The 18,891-nt window shown below is 38.0% G+C and overlaps 3 protein-coding genes and 1 long non-coding RNA gene across 5 annotated transcripts in view; 1 reads left to right on the forward strand and 3 right to left on the reverse strand.

Moving 5' to 3' along the window:
• Positions 1-1,703, reverse strand: part of bmp2k (BMP2 inducible kinase) — a 41,742-nt gene extending 40,039 nt beyond the window's left edge. Inside the window, exon 1 of the mRNA XM_082168745.1 lies at positions 792-1,703. Coding sequence (XP_082024871.1) covers positions 792-936 — 145 coding nt within the window. The 5' untranslated portion in view covers positions 937-1,703. The remainder of the gene's footprint in view (positions 1-791) is intronic.
• LOC309498236 lies at positions 1,662-6,630 on the forward strand. Its single transcript, XR_014205887.1, has 2 exons — positions 1,662-1,745; positions 5,457-6,630. It is a non-coding gene; the product is annotated as an uncharacterized lncRNA (long non-coding RNA).
• On the reverse strand, positions 6,399-9,460 carry anxa3a (annexin A3a). Its single transcript, XM_082168790.1, has 13 exons — positions 9,364-9,460; positions 9,196-9,246; positions 9,013-9,100; positions 8,756-8,850; positions 8,556-8,669; positions 8,293-8,383; positions 8,129-8,208; positions 7,982-8,038; positions 7,490-7,583; positions 7,297-7,392; positions 7,135-7,193; positions 6,915-7,037; positions 6,399-6,596 (listed from the first exon to the last, which is right to left on the reverse strand). Exons 1-13 carry the CDS (start codon positions 9,376-9,378, stop codon positions 6,537-6,539), a joined length of 1,023 nt encoding a protein of 340 aa, XP_082024916.1. The 5' UTR covers positions 9,379-9,460; the 3' UTR covers positions 6,399-6,536.
• A 2,852-nt stretch (positions 9,461-12,312) lies between these two features.
• fras1 (Fraser extracellular matrix complex subunit 1) overlaps positions 12,313-18,891 on the reverse strand; it is a 118,854-nt gene continuing 112,275 nt past the window's right edge. For both annotated transcript variants that reach the window (XM_082168737.1, XM_082168736.1), the window contains 11 exons: positions 18,652-18,884; positions 18,198-18,358; positions 17,467-17,681; positions 17,188-17,338; positions 16,937-17,044; positions 16,644-16,803; positions 16,440-16,556; positions 16,054-16,220; positions 15,768-15,973; positions 14,414-14,560; positions 12,313-14,157 (listed from right to left, as the gene is read on the reverse strand). In XM_082168737.1, the coding sequence (XP_082024863.1) occupies positions 13,582-14,157; positions 14,414-14,560; positions 15,768-15,973; positions 16,054-16,220; positions 16,440-16,556; positions 16,644-16,803; positions 16,937-17,044; positions 17,188-17,338; positions 17,467-17,681; positions 18,198-18,358; positions 18,652-18,884 (2,241 nt within the window). In that variant the 3' untranslated portion in view covers positions 12,313-13,581. The remainder of the gene's footprint in view (positions 14,158-14,413; positions 14,561-15,767; positions 15,974-16,053; positions 16,221-16,439; positions 16,557-16,643; positions 16,804-16,936; positions 17,045-17,187; positions 17,339-17,466; positions 17,682-18,197; positions 18,359-18,651; positions 18,885-18,891) is intronic.

Consider the following 18,891-nt stretch of genomic DNA (forward strand, 5'->3'; position numbering starts at 1 on the left):
ACTGTGAGAACGATTAAGTATTTTACATTTTAGATAAAGCTGAGCAAAACACTAAAACAGACTAACCACTGGGATATACTGAACTTAGCAGTTGAACATGCCATTAAAAATGTGCAACAACTGAGAAAGATAAGAGTGCAACAATACAATGTTTATAACATCAGACTACTTAAATCTCTTAAGTGAAAAAAACTTAATTCTAAAAAGCTGTGCCCTGTAGAGAGAGGGTAAAATAACAGTATGATCAACTTTGTTTTACTATCTCAATATTTTTTTTGTGCCATGGCAAAGTGTAGTAATTGTGTGGCAATAAAACAATTTAAAGTTTGGTCCTGAGCTTTTCACTAAACTCTTCTGCTTAAAGTTTAACAAGGACAAAATTATTAAGAAGGCCATTTCTTCTTTTTGTTTGGTTTGCAGTGACAAACATTAGGACAAGATTTGGATCAGCCCAGCCCCAGGCCAGACCTCCTGATCCAAAACCATGTGATCTGTAACCGCGACATAGCCACGAAATTACATTAGATTATATGGAAGCATAATCTCTCTATCAATTTCTGGGAAGGACAAGCACCAAACTACTTCCTCTTTTCATGGCTAACGTTACATTACTGTTTAAAGCGTTGATATGGCGAAGTACAACCTGCAGTAAACAGCCAGTCCAGACCATCCTTTCTGAACTGCTCATTGCTCTATAAAACAGATGTGTGTGGGGTTTGGGGGGCTCTTATACACTTCACCAGTAGGTTTTGCCATTCATTTGTATTGGCCTAAACAAATGCATCCATTACCTTCAGCGATCAGCTCCTCCACCGTCACTTGGTATCGACCGACAGCAAACACCTTCCCGATGTAGTTGCTGCTTCCAGTACCAGATCCCGACCCACCCCCGAGACTTCCGCTCTCTGACTTCGGCATACGCGAAAACTTCTTCATTCTTGCCTCTTGTGTTCCCGTCTTCCCCAAACGGACAGTTCCAATCAAGCCAAAGACGATTAAAACGCCAATCTGCTCATCTCCGCTCTTTTGTCCAGCATGCTGAGAGAGCTGCTCTCCCGAGATGCGCCAGGCACTTCAGTGCTCGAGGGACGCAGAAAGGCGTAGCTGAATGCTTCCTTATTTCCCCCAAAGCCCGATGAAGAAACTGCATAGAAGTAAACCGTCAGGGCAAGCGTTTCGTCGTTAATGAGTGACAACAGCACGAGTGATAACGTCCACGCTGCTGTGTTTTCAGGCCGACTCCAGTTTCTGCTGGCTAGCGAGCCTGTGCGGGAGCTGGAGAGACCATTCGCCTCGCTAACTGGCTAACAACGGCGAAACGCTCTGTTTAGCCAAAGCATGCTTTTGTGTTCAGTCGAAAGCTTAAATTGGTTGAAGTCCAGGTTATCTGACACCAATGTGAACAACAAATAGGCAGAAAGTGGGTGTGTTAGGCTGAGGCTACGCTAGCGAAACTATTAAACGATGACTGCTGCCACTTCCCCTTTGGATAGTTTGGTTAGCCAGCTCGCTAGCTGATTGGCTTCCTCTATCTTGCTTGAAGAGGACACCGTGTATCATAGTAAAAAGTACTAACGTTACTAGAAAAGAATCCCGAAAACCTGCGTGCGGCCGAACGTTTCTGGTGTTGTGAACAGCGTCTGTTGTTTCTTTATAAACGGCAGAGCGGTTCCTCGTGCTCTGGAAGTCCCCCGTCACACTGATAAAGTTCGAACTCTCGTGACTCGCCGGAGAATTGGTGGGAGGTTTGTTATCGCCCAATCCGACTGTCTGACAACCTAACTTGTTTTGTCCGATTTCTTCCTATTGTCATGATTGGTGTGAGCGTGACGCGTTCTGTGGATGCTCTTCTCTGATGGGATGGCACGGATGACTGTCTCTGCCTGCGCTTTATTTATCAGTTTGCTTGATAAAGATATTAACCAATGTGTTAGTCCGTTGAAAGATGTGAATGGATTGGGAGTGTGTGAGGTGCTAATGTAGTGCAACTGGCACATTCCACGAATACTGTACACTTTTCTGTCCTACAGTTTTTAAGCATCATCAGATGCACAAATCCAACGTTTTGTTGTTGTGAGAATTATTGGATAAACTATTATTTAGTACAATTAACTTGACTTGAAAAGTGGCTTGCCCTTAAAATGTGGACTAAATGAGAAAACTAATTAACAATATCGACTATTACCAAAATATCACCTTCCTATATATTTTTTTTTAATGATGTTCAAGGGGTCCATTATGTGCAAATAAATCTCATTACATTTTCTCAGTTATTAAACAAATTGTAGTGTCGACTATATTTCTCAAGTTCAACCATTTAAATTATTGTAAGAAAAAAACAAAAATGTTTTTCTTTTATTTATGGGAAATATGGCATTATAACTACATACCATCATTTGGTCCCAAATATCTAGCCTCTACTGAGTGGCATCTTGGTTTAGGTTAAATTGTCCATGGTAGCCATGTTTTTTTAACATGCCTCAGAGAAAAACACTTTTTATAAAGTGGCTAACATGCAGCATTTTCTCCATCATACACTATGTTTTCAAATTAATTGCATGCCATTTAGCAACACAAGCCATCCAGCATTTATTAATATGATATTCTAATATCGATCTAGCTTACTGCAGTGTGCAACAAGTCGTCTCTCATAGCAGCCACCGAGCGAACAACACGTTAAAACATCATTTTCAATAGACAAATGTAAATGATAAAACAGCGCTGCTGCCCCACATACGCTTGACCTGAAGAAGTGGAAGCGGCATCTGCGGCATAATAAAAGTTCCTCTGCTCTCGAGCCGTGTCTCGTGCTCGTCTCTCATTAGAAATCGCTCCAGCGGCCTCGTTCTGCTCCCACATAGGGCTGGGCGATATGGACCAAAAGTCATATCGCGATATATTTAGGCTGAATATCGATATACGATATATATCCCGATATTTTTTCCGCAAAGTGAGAGAAAATGTTCAAAGTCAAATATGACGTCACAAGTAGTTTTATTGAAACCAACTATTTCAGTGAACAGTTGCAAAATCAAATGAATAAATAATAAACAGGTTTCTTCAGCTAAGTTAGGGCTGCACGATTATGACAAAAATCATAATTGCCAATTATTCCCTTTGAATTGTAATTGCGATTTATTAATTATGATTATCAAAGTTTACATTCAATATATATAGGCTATAAACAAATTTTGTGTAAACATGTTATAATTTGCATATATATATATACATACATACATATACATATATATATAACATAAATTGTAAGAATATGACTAATAGTAAAGACTAGTACTAATAAATAAACATTAGGCCTATGCTAAAGTTATTAAATAGCAGTCCCAAACTAGTTTTTGTTAATACAATGTTGGTATGAGCCACTACAGTCATTTAAAAATATAAAAAATAACACAAAGAAAAATAGTGGCATTTTGGGGATAATATGGAAGGGACAGTTACCATGGTGAATACACAATATTAACAATAACTGTTAATGAAACATGGAAACTGCTCCTGGTGAATAGAATGAAAATCATACCTGCATTACTTTTATTTCGTGTAATTTACAACGTAATGGCGTTGCATGCTCGTAGTTTCTTTTGCACTTGATCAGTGAGGCGATACAGCGCGTGCGCCGCCGCATTTGCGCGTGCAATTGAAGAGTGTGCTCTACGAGAACAGGATAGCGGCTGACAGGACAAGAAAGTCCGTTTTTCTGAGGTGAAAAACTTTATCTCAGCGTACACTTATGTCACTGCCTGGTAGTTTCTATTGTGCTGGGTTTTCTGAAGTAGTCATGATTCGCCTCTTATAACATAACATGCTCTAAACACGCACGCAGAGTGGAAAAGGAGGCGCGGAGAGCAAGGATCACAGCGCAAATTTGAACTATATTGATATATGCGATATGGTCTAATTCCATATCGCATTTCAAAAATATATCGATATATTTTTTATATCGATATATCGCCCAGCCCTACTCCCACAGCACTCGGCCCTGCTCTGCTTCATACTACAGTAATGTTAATAATCTCATCCATGAATATTATTTCTGCCCGAGTCCCGTCGGATTCTTTTCCACGAGCTGTGAGGTGAAGACAACAACTCCCATGATTCCGCGCTCAATCTTGGCGTCATCAAGCTACGCCTTTGTTTTGAACAGGCGACCTCTAGCGGCGAATAACTACATATTGTGCCTTTAACTGTCTATTTGTCTTCAAAAAAGTGTCATGCTCTATTTTCAACCCTATTCAAGAAAAGTGAAGCAGATGTTTTGCATAGTAAGTTGCCTACAGATTACATTCTAAAGTTCAAAATAATGAATTGGATGCATGCATAATAAAAAAACAATCCAAGGCACTCGAGTAATTCGTTTTTAGAAAAATATAAAAAGCCTGTGCTGTAGCTTGTCACCTGTTTTTAAAATCTAAGCCATGAAAGAATAAAGGCTTTATATTTTTTAACGAATTACTCGAGTACCTTGGATTGTTTTTTTTATAAGTGAAGAACCATCACTACACCCAAAGAGCACTGAGATGAAGTTACACCCCATGCAGCACTTTTTGTATTCCTTGTATTAATGAATTGCATGCATTAAATATTTTTCAAATAAGTTTGACTTTTTTTTTTTTAGTTGAGTTAGAATTTTTTTATTGTTGTATAATAATCTATACATCTATCTCCCACCTATAATTTTCAAACATGACACTAAATGTATAAATTAATATATGTTTAAACAGCAGACTGATTCAGATAATTTAAGCTGTGTCCCAATTCGGAGGCTGCGTCCTCCGGAGGTTTGCATTTGAAGGCTGCATACTTCATCAAGGATGTCTTAAGAAAAGTAACAGTAATAAAATTGACTGTTATTCCTCGTGAGGTGTAAAATACTTGGTTACTTTTTTTTAAACGAGACCGCCTCGATGACGTATGCAGCCTTCAAACGCAACCTCCGGAGGACGCCGCTTCCGAATTGGGACACAGCTCCAAAGTTAAGAAAGATTACGTCAGATTGAGACAGTCCAGTCTGGACTGAACACCCTTTGAGGGTCCTCTGTTAGACAGTTCATGAAAATGTCCTGCCTGCCCTCTAATGGTCAAACGTTGCAAAATAAGCAGGTACTTCCTCATTCCAGAAAATATTAGATGTTAAGATTTGTACCTTTTCATACCACTCACATTTTGTGGATCAACAACTTTTATATTGTTAATTTTTGGATAACAATCATATATAAAATGTGCCCAGATCATCTACACAAGAAAACCGTGAGCTATTTAAATTGGGATATTTATAAAAGAAAAATGTCAAGGGCTGTAAAACGAAATGCATACAAAGCTTGTACAAATGTGATGGCTATCTGATAATAGCTACAGATGTAGGTCGATGGAGAGGTAGAGGACCGAATTGGAGTCTGGGATTATTACATGGGATTAATGAGGATCTGTTGTTCCCTCAGGCACTTCTCCACCTCAATACAGATCAACTCCCCTGACTGTGCGAAGTTTCATCAGCGGAAACTCCCTGAAAAGATGACTCAATGATGTGCACATCACAAGAACACCCATATATCTTCATATACAGTTCAGGGCTCAACGCTAAGGTTTTTTTTTCTACTGGCCTGGCTGTGCACGCTACTGTCATGTCCGTCAACTGTCAACCTTCGGGCAGTCCTTATTGTCGAGACCTGCAATGTTTAATACAACTTTTGGGAGCAGTGATTTTTGTATAATTATATTATTATCATGAGTAGGCTACGGTCATATTTTAGTTAAATAACTTAGGTCCGATTTTTCTTTTTATCAAAAAATGGGGTAGCTATAGGTCTTACACTATCTACAAGTCTGGCTACAATTTAATATTAAGTAAATGTGCAATAAAAAAAATAAAAAATAAAAAACTCAAGCAGGAGCTATGTGGACAGAGGAAGGCCATTAAGAAAGTAAAATATAAAGCAAAAAGGCTACCAGAGTCTAACAGACACTCAATACATTTTTCTTAATGACATTTAGGCCTACATCTGGCAAATTGTGCCATCAATACTTAGAAATTAAAGTGTGGCAGGTAAATTGAATTAAATAATAGAGACAGAAACAGACATGGAAAGAAGGCCATTGATTAAGTGGAATAAATCATCTTACTATAATGCCCAGACAGCATGTAAAAACACTCTGCTGTAGTGTATGAAAAACAAGATGGCAAAAAGACTGAAATGCAGATATATGCACAGTACTTTATTTTTTGAATATTCATGATTTATCAGAATTGCAATGGGGTTTAATCTAAATCACTTTGTCTGGGAGTTTTATTTTTTTACTTGCCATTCACTACCATTAAATATGAATCATGAATCAATATGAATCTTACTCTGTACCTTTATCTGCAGTAAACCAGACATATAAATGATATATTTAGTTTTTAATAAAACTATTTTATTACAGTTTTAAAGTTTAACATCCGAAGGGCTTGCCACACAGGATACAATGGATCGACTTAATGTGAGAGAACTAAACAGGCCATCTTCAGTGGTATTTCTGGGTTAGTCTTCTCCTCCACAAATCATCTTCAGGGAGTCACCATAGTTGTCAGACACATCAGACTGAAATGAAGGAGAGCAAAGTCACCCACAAGAACACGGGACAGACTGTACATCAGATACAAACTATCAGTCATCACCAATAAATGTGTTTCATTTGCATTTTCATTGTCAGATTTGAGGAACGGACTGTGTCAAATCCTCCACTTGTTCATGTGCTTGTGAACTTTTCTAGTGACAAAATATTATTAATAAATTTGGGCATCTCTTGAGAGCATGATTAAATAAACCAGAGGATCAGGAGGTCAGGTACTACTCAAAGAAAGATGGCAGATGACCTGAACCTGTGCTTAAGTATTTATATCAGCAGAGAATATGTACATTTATTTCCTTGTGGAGTGAATTCTGATAGAGCTTCTTGAATTCCGCTCTGATGTCCAGCATGTCGATCTCTCCACGGCTGACCATTACTCTGGTCAAAGTGATTTCATCTGTACCTGCTCCCTGCAGGTTCACAAATATAAAACATAGTCCTATTTTTAATACAAACATAAGTGTCGTACAAACACAATGATAGAATATAATGTGTTTCTTGCAGTACCTTCAGGCTTTTGTAGAGTTTTTCAGCAAAATATGCAGGAGTACTCATCACACACTTTACTATAAGAAACGTGTGTATGTGATTAAAACATATGTAGAGGTAAAAAATGTATCAAATATTCTAATATGTATTTGCATTCATAAATCATAATTGAAAATATACCAATGGCAACAAGCAGCTCCTCCAGGTTTCCAGACATTTCCTTCTCGATGCTCTTCTGCAAAGTCTTGCCACTGATGTTTTTATATTCCAATATTGCTGCAACCAGACATGTCAAGTTATATTTAAAACACACCTTCCATTTCAGTTCCAATATGAAACACTTGTGTTTATATATTGATGATTATGTTGGTACTTTGTCTCAGGTGAGGGATGCTCCTTTTACAGAGGATCTCAATGAACTTGGACTCATCAGTTCCCAGTTTCTTCTCGCCTGCCTGATAGAGGGCCTTTGGAGGAAACAGAGAACATGTAAATACATCTCACATATAATCATAGAAAACATAATCTTCAACGTTGCTACAGGTGAACAAGTTTTGGCTTGCTGTCCATCATGGTGGGCCTAATTATAAAAATAAGGACAAAATGTTGAGAGATTGAGGTACGTAGTTGTATATATATCTTGGCATTGTGACTAGCAAATTAAATCAAGACTTTGGTGACATTTCAAGCCTGTCTTGAGAAATCCTAATTCAAGATTCAGCACAAAATATATTATATTTTTGTGCCACAGACTGATTTTTTACCCAGTGAAATTCTAATGAAAAAGTATTTTGAACGAATGAATTCAGTACAGGATGATCTGTTATTATATAAAACGGGAACTTTTTTTTTGATATTTCTGTACCTTTGCGTCCACTTTAGCCTGATCTGCATTCACATTAGTGCTCTCGTCCCTCGCACCCTTACAATGAGAGAGAAAAAAATATCTTAAATTTCCAGAGGATCATCTGCATTCATTAGAATAAATTGCTATGCATGTGTATTTAATCACCTCAGCAAGCAAAAGAATGGCTTTGCCAAAATGTCCTGAAACTTCACTCTTAAGGTTCTGTATCAGTGTTTTCTTTGTTTCTATAGGGCAATGGGAAGAGAAGCAATTATAACAACTGTTTGTAACTTACATATTTTGTTACTACAATAGATTCCTCATCTCACCCTCAGAATATGCTGCAGATAGCTCCTTGATTTGTTTATTTGTCCGTGAGGAAAGTATTTCTATCAGGATACTGTCGTCTGTTCCAGCCCCCTGGAGAACATCATGAATGGATTAGGTGAACAATGAAACATACGTACAAACATTGGTAAATAACATGCAAAATATGTTCACATAGACACAGCTCAAATTTGTCTCAGATTATTGATAAAATGTAACAACAACCAAAAATATTCCAAAAGAAAAACAGGGAAATATAACTTACTTTCATTGCTTTGATTATCCATTTAGCATCATTGACTGCAGGAGGTCTTGCGAGTGCAACAAGCACCCTTTCAAAGTTGCCCTGGGTGTCACTTTTCAAGTCATTTACAAGAATCTACGATCAAGACAAACAAATTAGATCGATTTTATATAACATGGCACACACATACAATTAAGTATGAGCAAGTAGACAGAGTTTACCCTCTTTGTGGTTTCTTGGTATGCCTTTGAAATAGCCTGCTTTTGACTGCTGCTCCTGTGGGTCAGTATCTCGATCAACGTCTTCTCAGTTGTACCTGGTAAGTTTTGGTGATATAACTCATTCATTCTCAAAAATACACAATATACAAAGAGATTGCAACAACAAGACTACAACGCCCTAAATAAATACTCATGTACACATAATGAATATACATATTACATACAGTATATAATGCACTTCAGGTATGTATATGTACCTATGCCTTCAATTGCTTTGCGGAGAGCTGCAACATCTTCACTGACGTTGAAGCTAGCTTTGGCTTTAATGGTACCCCTTTCCCCTGGCTATAAAAGTAATCAATCAATCAATCAATCAATCTATATATATATATAACACAAATATCTGAAGCAAAAATATTTGTTTGTTTGTCATAGCCTACCGCTGCTGTAAATGAAGAGGGAGCAGAATTCGCAACACTTTGCAATTCTTCCTGTAACATAAGAAATTAAATATAATAGAAAATATAATATAATAAATAATAAATTCAGATTCATTCTTAAACATCACCTTCAGGGATGAGTGAAACTAGCTTTAAGATTTTACTTACCCACAAGTCTGCCATTTTTTTTTTTTTTTTTGATGGATTCTAGTGTGATAAACAATTCAAAACCATTAGACTACATTATTTTTCACTTTCTTTTTAAATAGGCAACAGGTAAACGACTTCCCTTCAGAAATAGATCGTAAAGACTTAACAGAAAAATACGTTTTGTTAAAAACTATAATTATCATGATTTCTGAGTCAGAAATTCTGACTATCACATCAACGCACTTCTGTAGCATCTCGATCTGCTGGACATCGATTGTACATCGAAAGCTGAAATTATGTTGATCAGAATCTAATTAAGATTTAGCTTTGTAAGTGCTACCTGCATTTTTGTCTACTTTTTATTTAATTTGCACTTACCTTTGCGAATTGCGATTCAAATTTACACTCAACGACGTAGTAGCCCTCAATCTGGTTTAACCTATCTGGTTTAACCTGCTTCCTCAGGGCGTGAGTGACATGATGCATCGTCACAAAAGAAGGACTTGCATTCTTACAGAGCCTCTCCCTTCCTGAATATCCAACGAGCTGCTATATGAATTTCCCACTTAATTCAAAAGACAAATTGCAACATTTATGACCGAGACAAAAACCAAAGGTATGTTTTAAATATGAATCTCACTCTGTAGCTTCTATTTTAGCTGCAATAAACTGTAGGGTAGGCCTACATATTAATAATATACAGTATTTCCCCAGACAGCTGGGAAATCTTTCATGAAATGAAGGAGAGCAAGCAGTCATAAGCACTAAGACAATCAGGACGGACTGTACCAGAACATAAGATACAAACTATCAGTCATCATCACCAATAAACGAGTTTAATTTGCATGGAATATAGTAACAGAAAAGAGGACAACAGTCAAGTCAAGTCAAGTCAAGTTTATTTGTATAGCGCTTTTCACAATACAGATTGTATCAAAGCAGCTTCACAGTATTAAATTAAAATAATACAACAAAGTTTGTTTCAAGAGGAATTTATTGATTGATAAAATTAAATTAAATATCCCCAAAATATCCCCAACTGAGCAAGCCAAAGGCAACAGTGGCAAGGAACCGAAAAACTTCATCAAGTGACCTAATGGTGTCCTAAAACTCCATCAGGTGACCTAATGGAGAAAAAAAACCTTGGGAGAACCCAGGCTCAGTCAGGGGCCAGTTCTCCTCTGGCATTTATGAGCTAGAGGCCGGATTGTAGTTTGAACTGTAGGATTATATGAATGCCTGGCTGAAGAGATGCGACTTTAATCTAGTTTTAAACTGGGAGAGCGGGTCTGAGCAACGAACAGTATCAGGAAGACTATTCCAGAGTTTTGGAGCCAAATGTGAGAATGCTCTCCCTCCTTTGGTGGTTCTGGATATCCTAGGTATGACCAAAAGCCTTGAATTTAGTGATCTTAAAGAGCGCGATGGATTATAGGGTGATAAAAGATCCGTTAAATAGACTGGAGCTAAGCCGTTTGGCTTTATAAGTCAGTAGCAATACCTTATAATTAATACGGAACTTTATAGGTAACCAATGCAGTGATGATAAAATCGGTGTTATATGATCATATTTTCTTGATCTAGTAAGAACTCTAGCGGCGGCATTTTGGACTGACTGTAGCTTGTTTATTGAGGATGCAGGACAACCAGCTAGTAAAGCATTCATTACAGTAATCCAGTCTCGAGGTCATGAATGCATGAACTAACTTTTCTGCATCAGAAACTGATAGCATATTACGTAGCTTAGCAATGTTTCTAAGGTGGAACAGTGACACAAGTGATATTGCCGATGTTTGTTTAAATATATATATGTTTATATGTGTGTGTGTGTGTGTGTGTGTGTGTGTGCAACAAGGAGAACACAAGGATTGCATGATTTATACCTATGCCTGCTATTGCTTTACGACGTTGAAGTTAGCTTTGGCTTTAATGGTAGGCTACCATACCCCTCTCCTCTGGCTAAAAAAAGGGGAGTAAAACAAATCTAAACACTTCTGGGTACTGGAGGCTTGTTGTCACGTGGGGAAGTTGTAACAAGTTCTATTAGTAACTGTTTTGTGTCAAAAGTCCACTTACAGGCTTGATACATTTTTATGTGTTTGTATTAATAAATTGCCTTTCAAATACAAACCTACCCTGATAAATATTCAGTGGAGCCCAAAGTGTGACAACTAGCACTGGTCAAACCTAAATGAATTAAATATGAAATATAACCAAGATGCTCTCAAACTAGTTTACTAGTTAGAGGAAGCATGCGCAAAACTCTCCAAGTCATCCTGCAATACAAATTTGGATTCATCAATATTCTTCAATATCACTTTACGGTATAACCATATACAGTATACCATACAGCTGCAAAAATACTGTTCTTACCCACAAGTCCGCCATTTTTTATTGGGAAGATTCTATAAACAAACATTTTCATAATTCAGTTTTGATTCTTTTCATCGATTACTAATGCATGCTCTTTGCAGATACTCAAGTAGATGAATCCATTTCATTCACATTTACTTTTCTCTTTCAATTTTATTTTCAACTACACAAAAAAAGGTTAATGATTGAATGAGATTTTAAAGACAACAATAAAGGCTGTCATATTATCACTGATTCCTGATTGACTGCAGCAATTAGTTTAAATTCGTTTTTTAGTTTTTTTATCTTCTGGTCATGGGTTGTATATCCAAATCATAAGTTATGCTAATTAAACCAACACTTAGAATTAGTGCTACCAACAGTTTTTGTATACTTTTAAATCATCTTTGCCCTTCATAATACAAACTAATAAATGACATATGGTCCTCTGTCTGGTTTAAGACATGATGTCATGATCTCAAAAGATTCTTAGTGAGCCCCTCCCTTCGTGAATAACATGCTGCTATGAATTTTAAACATAATTCAAAATAAAACTTACATAAAGTCTCCAACTAAAATTAAAATTGATGATAGATTCAATAATCATTCAGTATATTCAGTTTATTAATTTATTTTATTGCTAAAAAGGCACAAGTACAGGCATCATGTTGATTATTTCACCATAAATGATAGCACCAAAAACTGACATCTCCAAAACTTTCCTTTGTCTGATAGGCACTCACTTAGCAATGGACAAAACTTAACAAAATTACAAAAACAGGGAGAGAGAGAGAGAGAGAGAGAGAGAGAGAGAGAGAGAGAGAGAGAGAGAGAGAGATTTGACTCAGTATGAAATAATAATCATAGTATTTTCCATGCTTTCCATTCCCAGTGCTTTGAAGATTCTGGATATTCTTGATCAAATTAGCACCATGTGATGTTGGATGACTTGATACAAAACTACAGATTTTTTTACATACTATACAGTGAATAAAAACAAATACATGTGACTTACATGATGTAACATTAATACAAAACTAAATAATCCAAGATAACATGAGGTGAATAATCTTAAAAAAAAAAAAAGATATTTGGTAGCGTTTGGTTATATCAGTACAGACAGCAGTCATATTAAACAAAAATACATTTTGTTGTCCAGTGTTTGAAAATATAAGATGCTACAGCATATGGAGTCAGCAGACTGACAGCAAATCAATAGTGGTTATCAAATCTATGATCTATATAATCATACAGCTAATCGAGACATTTTGTTTCTTGTCTGCAAGTACCGAAGGTTTACACAAACTAATAAATGCATCACTTTGGGCAGTCTACTCAGATTTGGAATTAAATAAATCGCACTTGACAAATATCAACATGGCACACCAGTGATCATCAGGCCAAAAGTAAATTACACAATGAGGCAGAGCATCAAAACCAGATCAAAATACAGGGATGACCATGTCATCCGATAATTGCACTTAATAAACGTATTTACATCACTCGCCCGGTCCAAAGCGTTGGCACTCATCCTTCCTTTAATACTTTCATGTGTTTTTACATTTGATAAAATAGCAGATGCAGCAATAGAAACTCTCCATTCATTTAAACAAGTGGCTGAGCTACCACCAAGCCATTGTATGATCCTCATACACAGCGATGATTTGAAACTGAGATTGGAAACATAAGATCTAAAGACACCATTATGCGTTGTTCATTTATGTTTGAGGTAGCTCAGTTGTGAAATGATTTACACTGCATAGCTGGCAAGCATACTTTCCCTTTTGTCCTCATGGTCATACAAAAATACATTAACATCATATGTCATTATTACAAATATTCATAGAAAATGATTTTTTTTTTCATCTCAAATATTCTAGAAAGTCAGACTTCAGTGCCGTCATTCAGGTTGTTGTGGAGTTTGACCTCCAGATTGACCTGTTTGACCTTGACCCCATTGACCTTGTAGGTCTCAGTGTTCTTGTTTAGGACGTTGACGTTTCTTACAGAGCAGTGCTTGCTGTTAAGGTTTTTCTCTAGACGTTCTATGCAGACCTCCACCTTCGTGTTCAGAGGATAATCCTCCACCTCCTTCTCAGACCTCTTTTTTACAACCCTGCGGCACTTCCTGACCACGAGACAGAAAGCTAGAAGGACCAAGAAAAGTAGGACGAAGGCTGCAACTCCACCCCCAATGGATCCTCCCATTTGCGGATTGAAGGTGCCCGATGGTTCCACTTCAAGCTTCAAGGTCTTCATGTTGGTGCCATTCTTCACCTGGTCACCTTCATTGTCGTAGATCAGGGATTCATCCAGCATTAGGCGACCTGAACGGTCCACCAGATCTCGCCGGCTTCGCTTGAGCTCATAGGTCACTGAGCGTTGGATTCTGGGAGCAGAAATGGAATCGGGTCCAATAACGTAGATGACCTGGAGGTACCATTGGTGCCCAGCCTCAACCTGAAGAAATGCAACAAATAGGATTTTTTATAAACGCAAAAATAAAAAGCTCTTGTACTTTAATCAAGTTCCCTATAGTCATGGCAGACTGTTAGTCTGGCAACTTTGCAGGTCTCTAAACAAATAGATTAAGGCATTTCCCTGAAGGGTACAATTGAATAGCTTTGGCTCTGACATTTGCCAAGATTTCTAGTATGTGTCAAAGAGAAGGTCTGTTAACAGTTTGACTTTTTGGGAGAATCTTACAGCCACTGACCTTATAAAGGGCATCAACCTTCATTGTGAAGCCGTCTACACCTGGCATCGCAGACAAGGACTGGAGGTCAGGAATGTCAGATGCAAAGTTGGCCTCAAAGGGAACATCGTGGAAGTAGCGGTCGCAAACATCAGGCTGCTTCCGGTCCTATGCGATACATTTATTACATTATTACATGGCTCTCTGGAATACTTCCTTCTGATTGGTCGATCATGGCATCCTATTACCTATTATTTCAGAATATTCACTGTCACCTATGGCAACGCTATATATCATCCTGCTTAACCGGAACTGGCGTCATCTTGTGTCACAGTTATTGTCTGAACTGAAAATTACCTCAGAGGATATTGTAACATTAATATTATTGTAATGTTGTTGCCATATTTGTCATGGCAGATTATCTTTATTAGTAGAAGCTTTAAAGGGTTAGTTCACCCAAAAATGAAAATTCTGTCAAAAATTACTCGCCCTCATGTCGTTCCGAACCCGCAAGACATTCATTCATCTTTGGAACACAAATATCACAAAAAATATATTTTTAATGGAATCCGAGAGCTTTCTGTCCTTCCATTGACAGCTACGCAACTACCACTTTCAAGCCCCAAAAAGGTAGTAAAGACATCATAATAGTAATCCATGTGACTTCACTGGTTTAACCTCTATTTTATGTAGCGACGCAAGAGCTTTGCTTTGAGTGCCTTTCTTGAGCAGCAAATCAGCATGAAATGTATGCATAGCATATAAGCATAGTATGATTTCTGAAGGATCATGTGACACTAAAGACTGAAGAAATGGCTGCTGAAAATTCAGCTTTGCATCACATGAGTAAATTACATTTTAAAATATATTAAAATAGAAAATTGTTAGTTTAAATTGTAATAAAATATCACAATATTACAGATTTTTTCGGTATTTAAAATAAATGCATCCATGGGGAGCATAAGAGACTTCTTTCAAGAAAATCTTACCCACTGTAATAAATAATATAGAGTGTAATATATAATATACAGTAATGTAAATCATACGTTATGTATATGCTTGGCGTCTGGGTCCTGATCACAGGGCTTATTGAAAATGGATAACTGTATATTTTCTTTTAGTTAATAATTGATCGTTGCCATAATTTGTCCACCTTTTCACTTATTTTAGATGCATCTTTAAAACTTTCCCCTGTAAAATTGTATTACAGCTGTCGTCTCAATATTAATTCCAAGGTATACAAAAAGAGTTTGATCTTCAAAATATCACTTGAACATTTCCATCGACAAAAGTATTTCAGTTAAAACATAACACCACCAAGTGAATCTTGTTAGACCGGTTAAACTGGTCTGGGTTTGTTACAATAGACACATACCAGAAGCAGGAACCTGTGTTTGAGGTGCTTGTTCGGTTGAATGCAGCCATACTGAGGGCCTTCGTTATACAGGGTGCCTGTGGGGTCGAAGAAGGGCACATAGCCATCCCGCCCAGTACACAAATATACTTTCTCCAGCTGCAGCTTGTAGGCTGAATTCAGGTTCTGGTCAGGATTCCACAGTACTCTACCATAAAGCGTTTGACCTGCGTAATATCAAACAATGAATAAAGGAACGCATAATGGTGGCAATAATCCTCAGTTTTCATTGATTTGCTCATTTTACCCATCGAAAATGCTCCTTTATAGTCCATCTCAGCCACGGACATGTCTGCGAGAGCAGGATCCATTAAAAAGACTTTCTCGTTATTACAAAGCTGGAACTCAGTATTCAGCGAGTAGACCACAGGAACAGGGCGGTTGGTCTGCTGGAAGGCGATGGGCAGCAGGAACCTATCGATTGAAAGAGAGTGTTACAAGCCCTTGCATGTTGATGAATACTCTTGTTGACTCACACAAACAGTCTGTGTCTGATGAAACCAGTAAAAGTGGATGACAACTGCAATATCTTTAAACCCTGCTGGCTCAGCTCAGAAAAAAACATCTTCAACACAAAAAGTCATTTAAGAGCCCTCAAGGAGATATCAATGGAAAAGCTCCATGGTAACATACTTCTCTTGAGCATGGGCCGTGCAGGAAAGAGGCTTATCCCCAGAGTCAACCCATGCCTGTGTTGGCTGTACTGTGCAGGGGATGAGGAAGACTGTGTACTCTCCAGAGTAGTCTTTCCTAGAGCACAACAGCAAGCGCACGGTCAGTGGCATTAAGGTAGGTACACTTTGTTGATGTGACAGCATTAGACTTCACGCTGCTCACCTGCTGTAGGAGCTTGTGGCTCTCCAGAGCTGGTAGGGTGAATCAAAGGACTGTGCGCTCCACACCAGCTGCAGGTCAAATTCAATGCCTCCCAAATGATCTGGAGCCATCAGATGAGACTTCTGTCCAGGGAGGGTATGATGTTCAGGGACAAATTGACCTAGAGGGACATGAAAGTTTTATCACTCACTCAAAATTCGGTCAAACGCATCCATCTAGAAAAACAATGGAAAAGTAGTGGAGTGGAATAAAAAAAAAGCGGTCTGTGCAAACAAATAACACAGACTACAGACCTCTGAACTTGGCATGGGTTTTGAACTCAATCACCAGTCGTCCGTCATCCCTAATGAATATCCGAATGATCTGTAATCTAGCTGACAGCACGCTGTCTGTCTGAATTCCTAGAGTAAAGAGACATTCATAAGCAATCAGTCAGCCTCAGCGGCAACATTAACACAGTTAAATGATGACATCACGTAATACAACACAGATTGTGCCTGAGTTTGTTCAATGGTTTTGGGTCTGTTGATGAAACTACATGTACCTGTTCTCCACAAGACTGTGTCGTAGAAGAAGGAGAACTCCATCTCTGTGTGGTGCTCCAGGGAGGCCCATCCACGAGGAGCCGTCACATAGATGTAGGACACATAGAGCGGCACCTGAACAGTCAGGAACGACTGAGCCGAATCTCTGACCTGCAAAAATGCAACCACACACTCATGTGAATTGCTGTATGGACTTAATCTGCCACATCAGATTTCAGAAAGACAGGAATATTTGTACATCATTTGTGATGGGATGCAAATCATGTGTTCAAACGAACCTGAAAGTCAGCAGTTACTGATCCTCCACATACATCGATAAGCTCTGTCATGTCATAATATGCATCAAATGTCCATATGCAGCTTTTCAGATTGAGATGCTTGTATAGCTGGATGGTTCTGGGTTCTCGAACACCGGGGTTGAACTGGTATGGACGGTCATATCCAGGGCCCAGGGATATGCTGTCATATGACAGGTCATCCAAGAAGCCGGTTTCTGGGTGAAAATTTACAACGTGTTTTCAGAGTTGAAAAATATGTTTGCATTCTCAATATATATAATTCTTATATTTTACATTTAACTCCATATTAAAGCATTCTTCTGTAAAGATAATTCCAATAATTCTACATCATGGGAGAAGGCAATTTTGCCAACTACTTCATGTAGAATATTAACCTTATTTTTCAACACAGAAGTAAGCTATTTCCAGTGAATAAGCAAGACTTTCTACTCATAAGTAAATAAATAGAAGAATAAAGTGCAGTAAACGGTAAAACTAATTGCACTACAAACCAGGGTATTTATGGTTATGATACTAAAATAAAATAATATGAATACAAATACCAGTTTGCAACATAAAGCAGCATAACAGTTAAAATAACTGGTAGTGGCAGATACTGGAAGCCTTGCACGTTTAAGTTAAAGACAGCTGTGTCCTTTCTTATATTAAAACAGGTGGATAAGATTAGTTTGTATCTGCTTTGATCTACTGTAGTATGCGGCTACTCTCACCAGAAATGCCATGTAGGTCTTTAAGTGTGACCAGGTTGGAGCAGACGTGCTGCTGACGGTAAATAGACTCGGAGAGCAAGAAGTGTAGGTTATGCAGAGGCATGGTGGACACCAATGGAAGCATTCCATCCTGATGAGGGATCTGCACTGAGATATGGATCCTGTTAAGAGAAAAAAAAAAAAAAAAATTATAAAATGCAATTTTCTTCTTTGAAGTACTGAACATAGGTTGGAAAATGTATTGGTTTGGATTTGTAGTTGTCTTGACAGGTTTATTTTTTCAAACATATAAATTCATTTTGATCTTGTTTTGCCCAGAGGCAAAAATGATGTAGAGCTCTACAATCCTAACAGCTGCGGTTTCAATTGAAACCCTGTCTCTCAAAAAAAAAATCGACTGGGATCTGTCTGTTACGTCTGTAACATCATTTGCTTACAAAAAGTCTCTTCTGACCTGTTTGGATGCTCTTTGTGTTTGACATCCAGGTATTTTAGACTGGCTATAAAGGACTGGGCCTGGAAGCCTCGAGCAGTTCCTGTGGTGACGGGGGTGTGACATATCGATCCCTCAGTGCCAATAGTGACAATGTTGCTCCTCAGAGGAGTTCCCAGATGCCCGGCTTTATCTCTGGCCTGAGCTACACAACGCACATGGAAGCGTCTGCTGAAATAGATACTGTCCAGGACCTGTGTA

The sequence above is a fragment of the Leuciscus leuciscus genome, assembly GCF_965113295.1.
Source record: "Leuciscus leuciscus genome assembly, chromosome: 5".
Classification (NCBI taxonomy): Eukaryota; Metazoa; Chordata; class Actinopteri; order Cypriniformes; family Leuciscidae; genus Leuciscus; species Leuciscus leuciscus.

Excerpts from the sequence above, each read along its gene's own strand:
- anxa3a (XM_082168790.1), bottom strand. Across the intron at positions 8,384-8,555 it reads GGATAATCAAAGCAATGAAA|GGGGCTGGAACAGACGACAG; the intron begins GTAAGTTATATT and ends GATGTTCTCCAG. Across the intron at positions 8,209-8,292 it reads ATCTGCAGCATATTCTGAGG|AAACAAAGAAAACACTGATA; the intron begins GTGAGATGAGGA and ends ATTGCCCTATAG.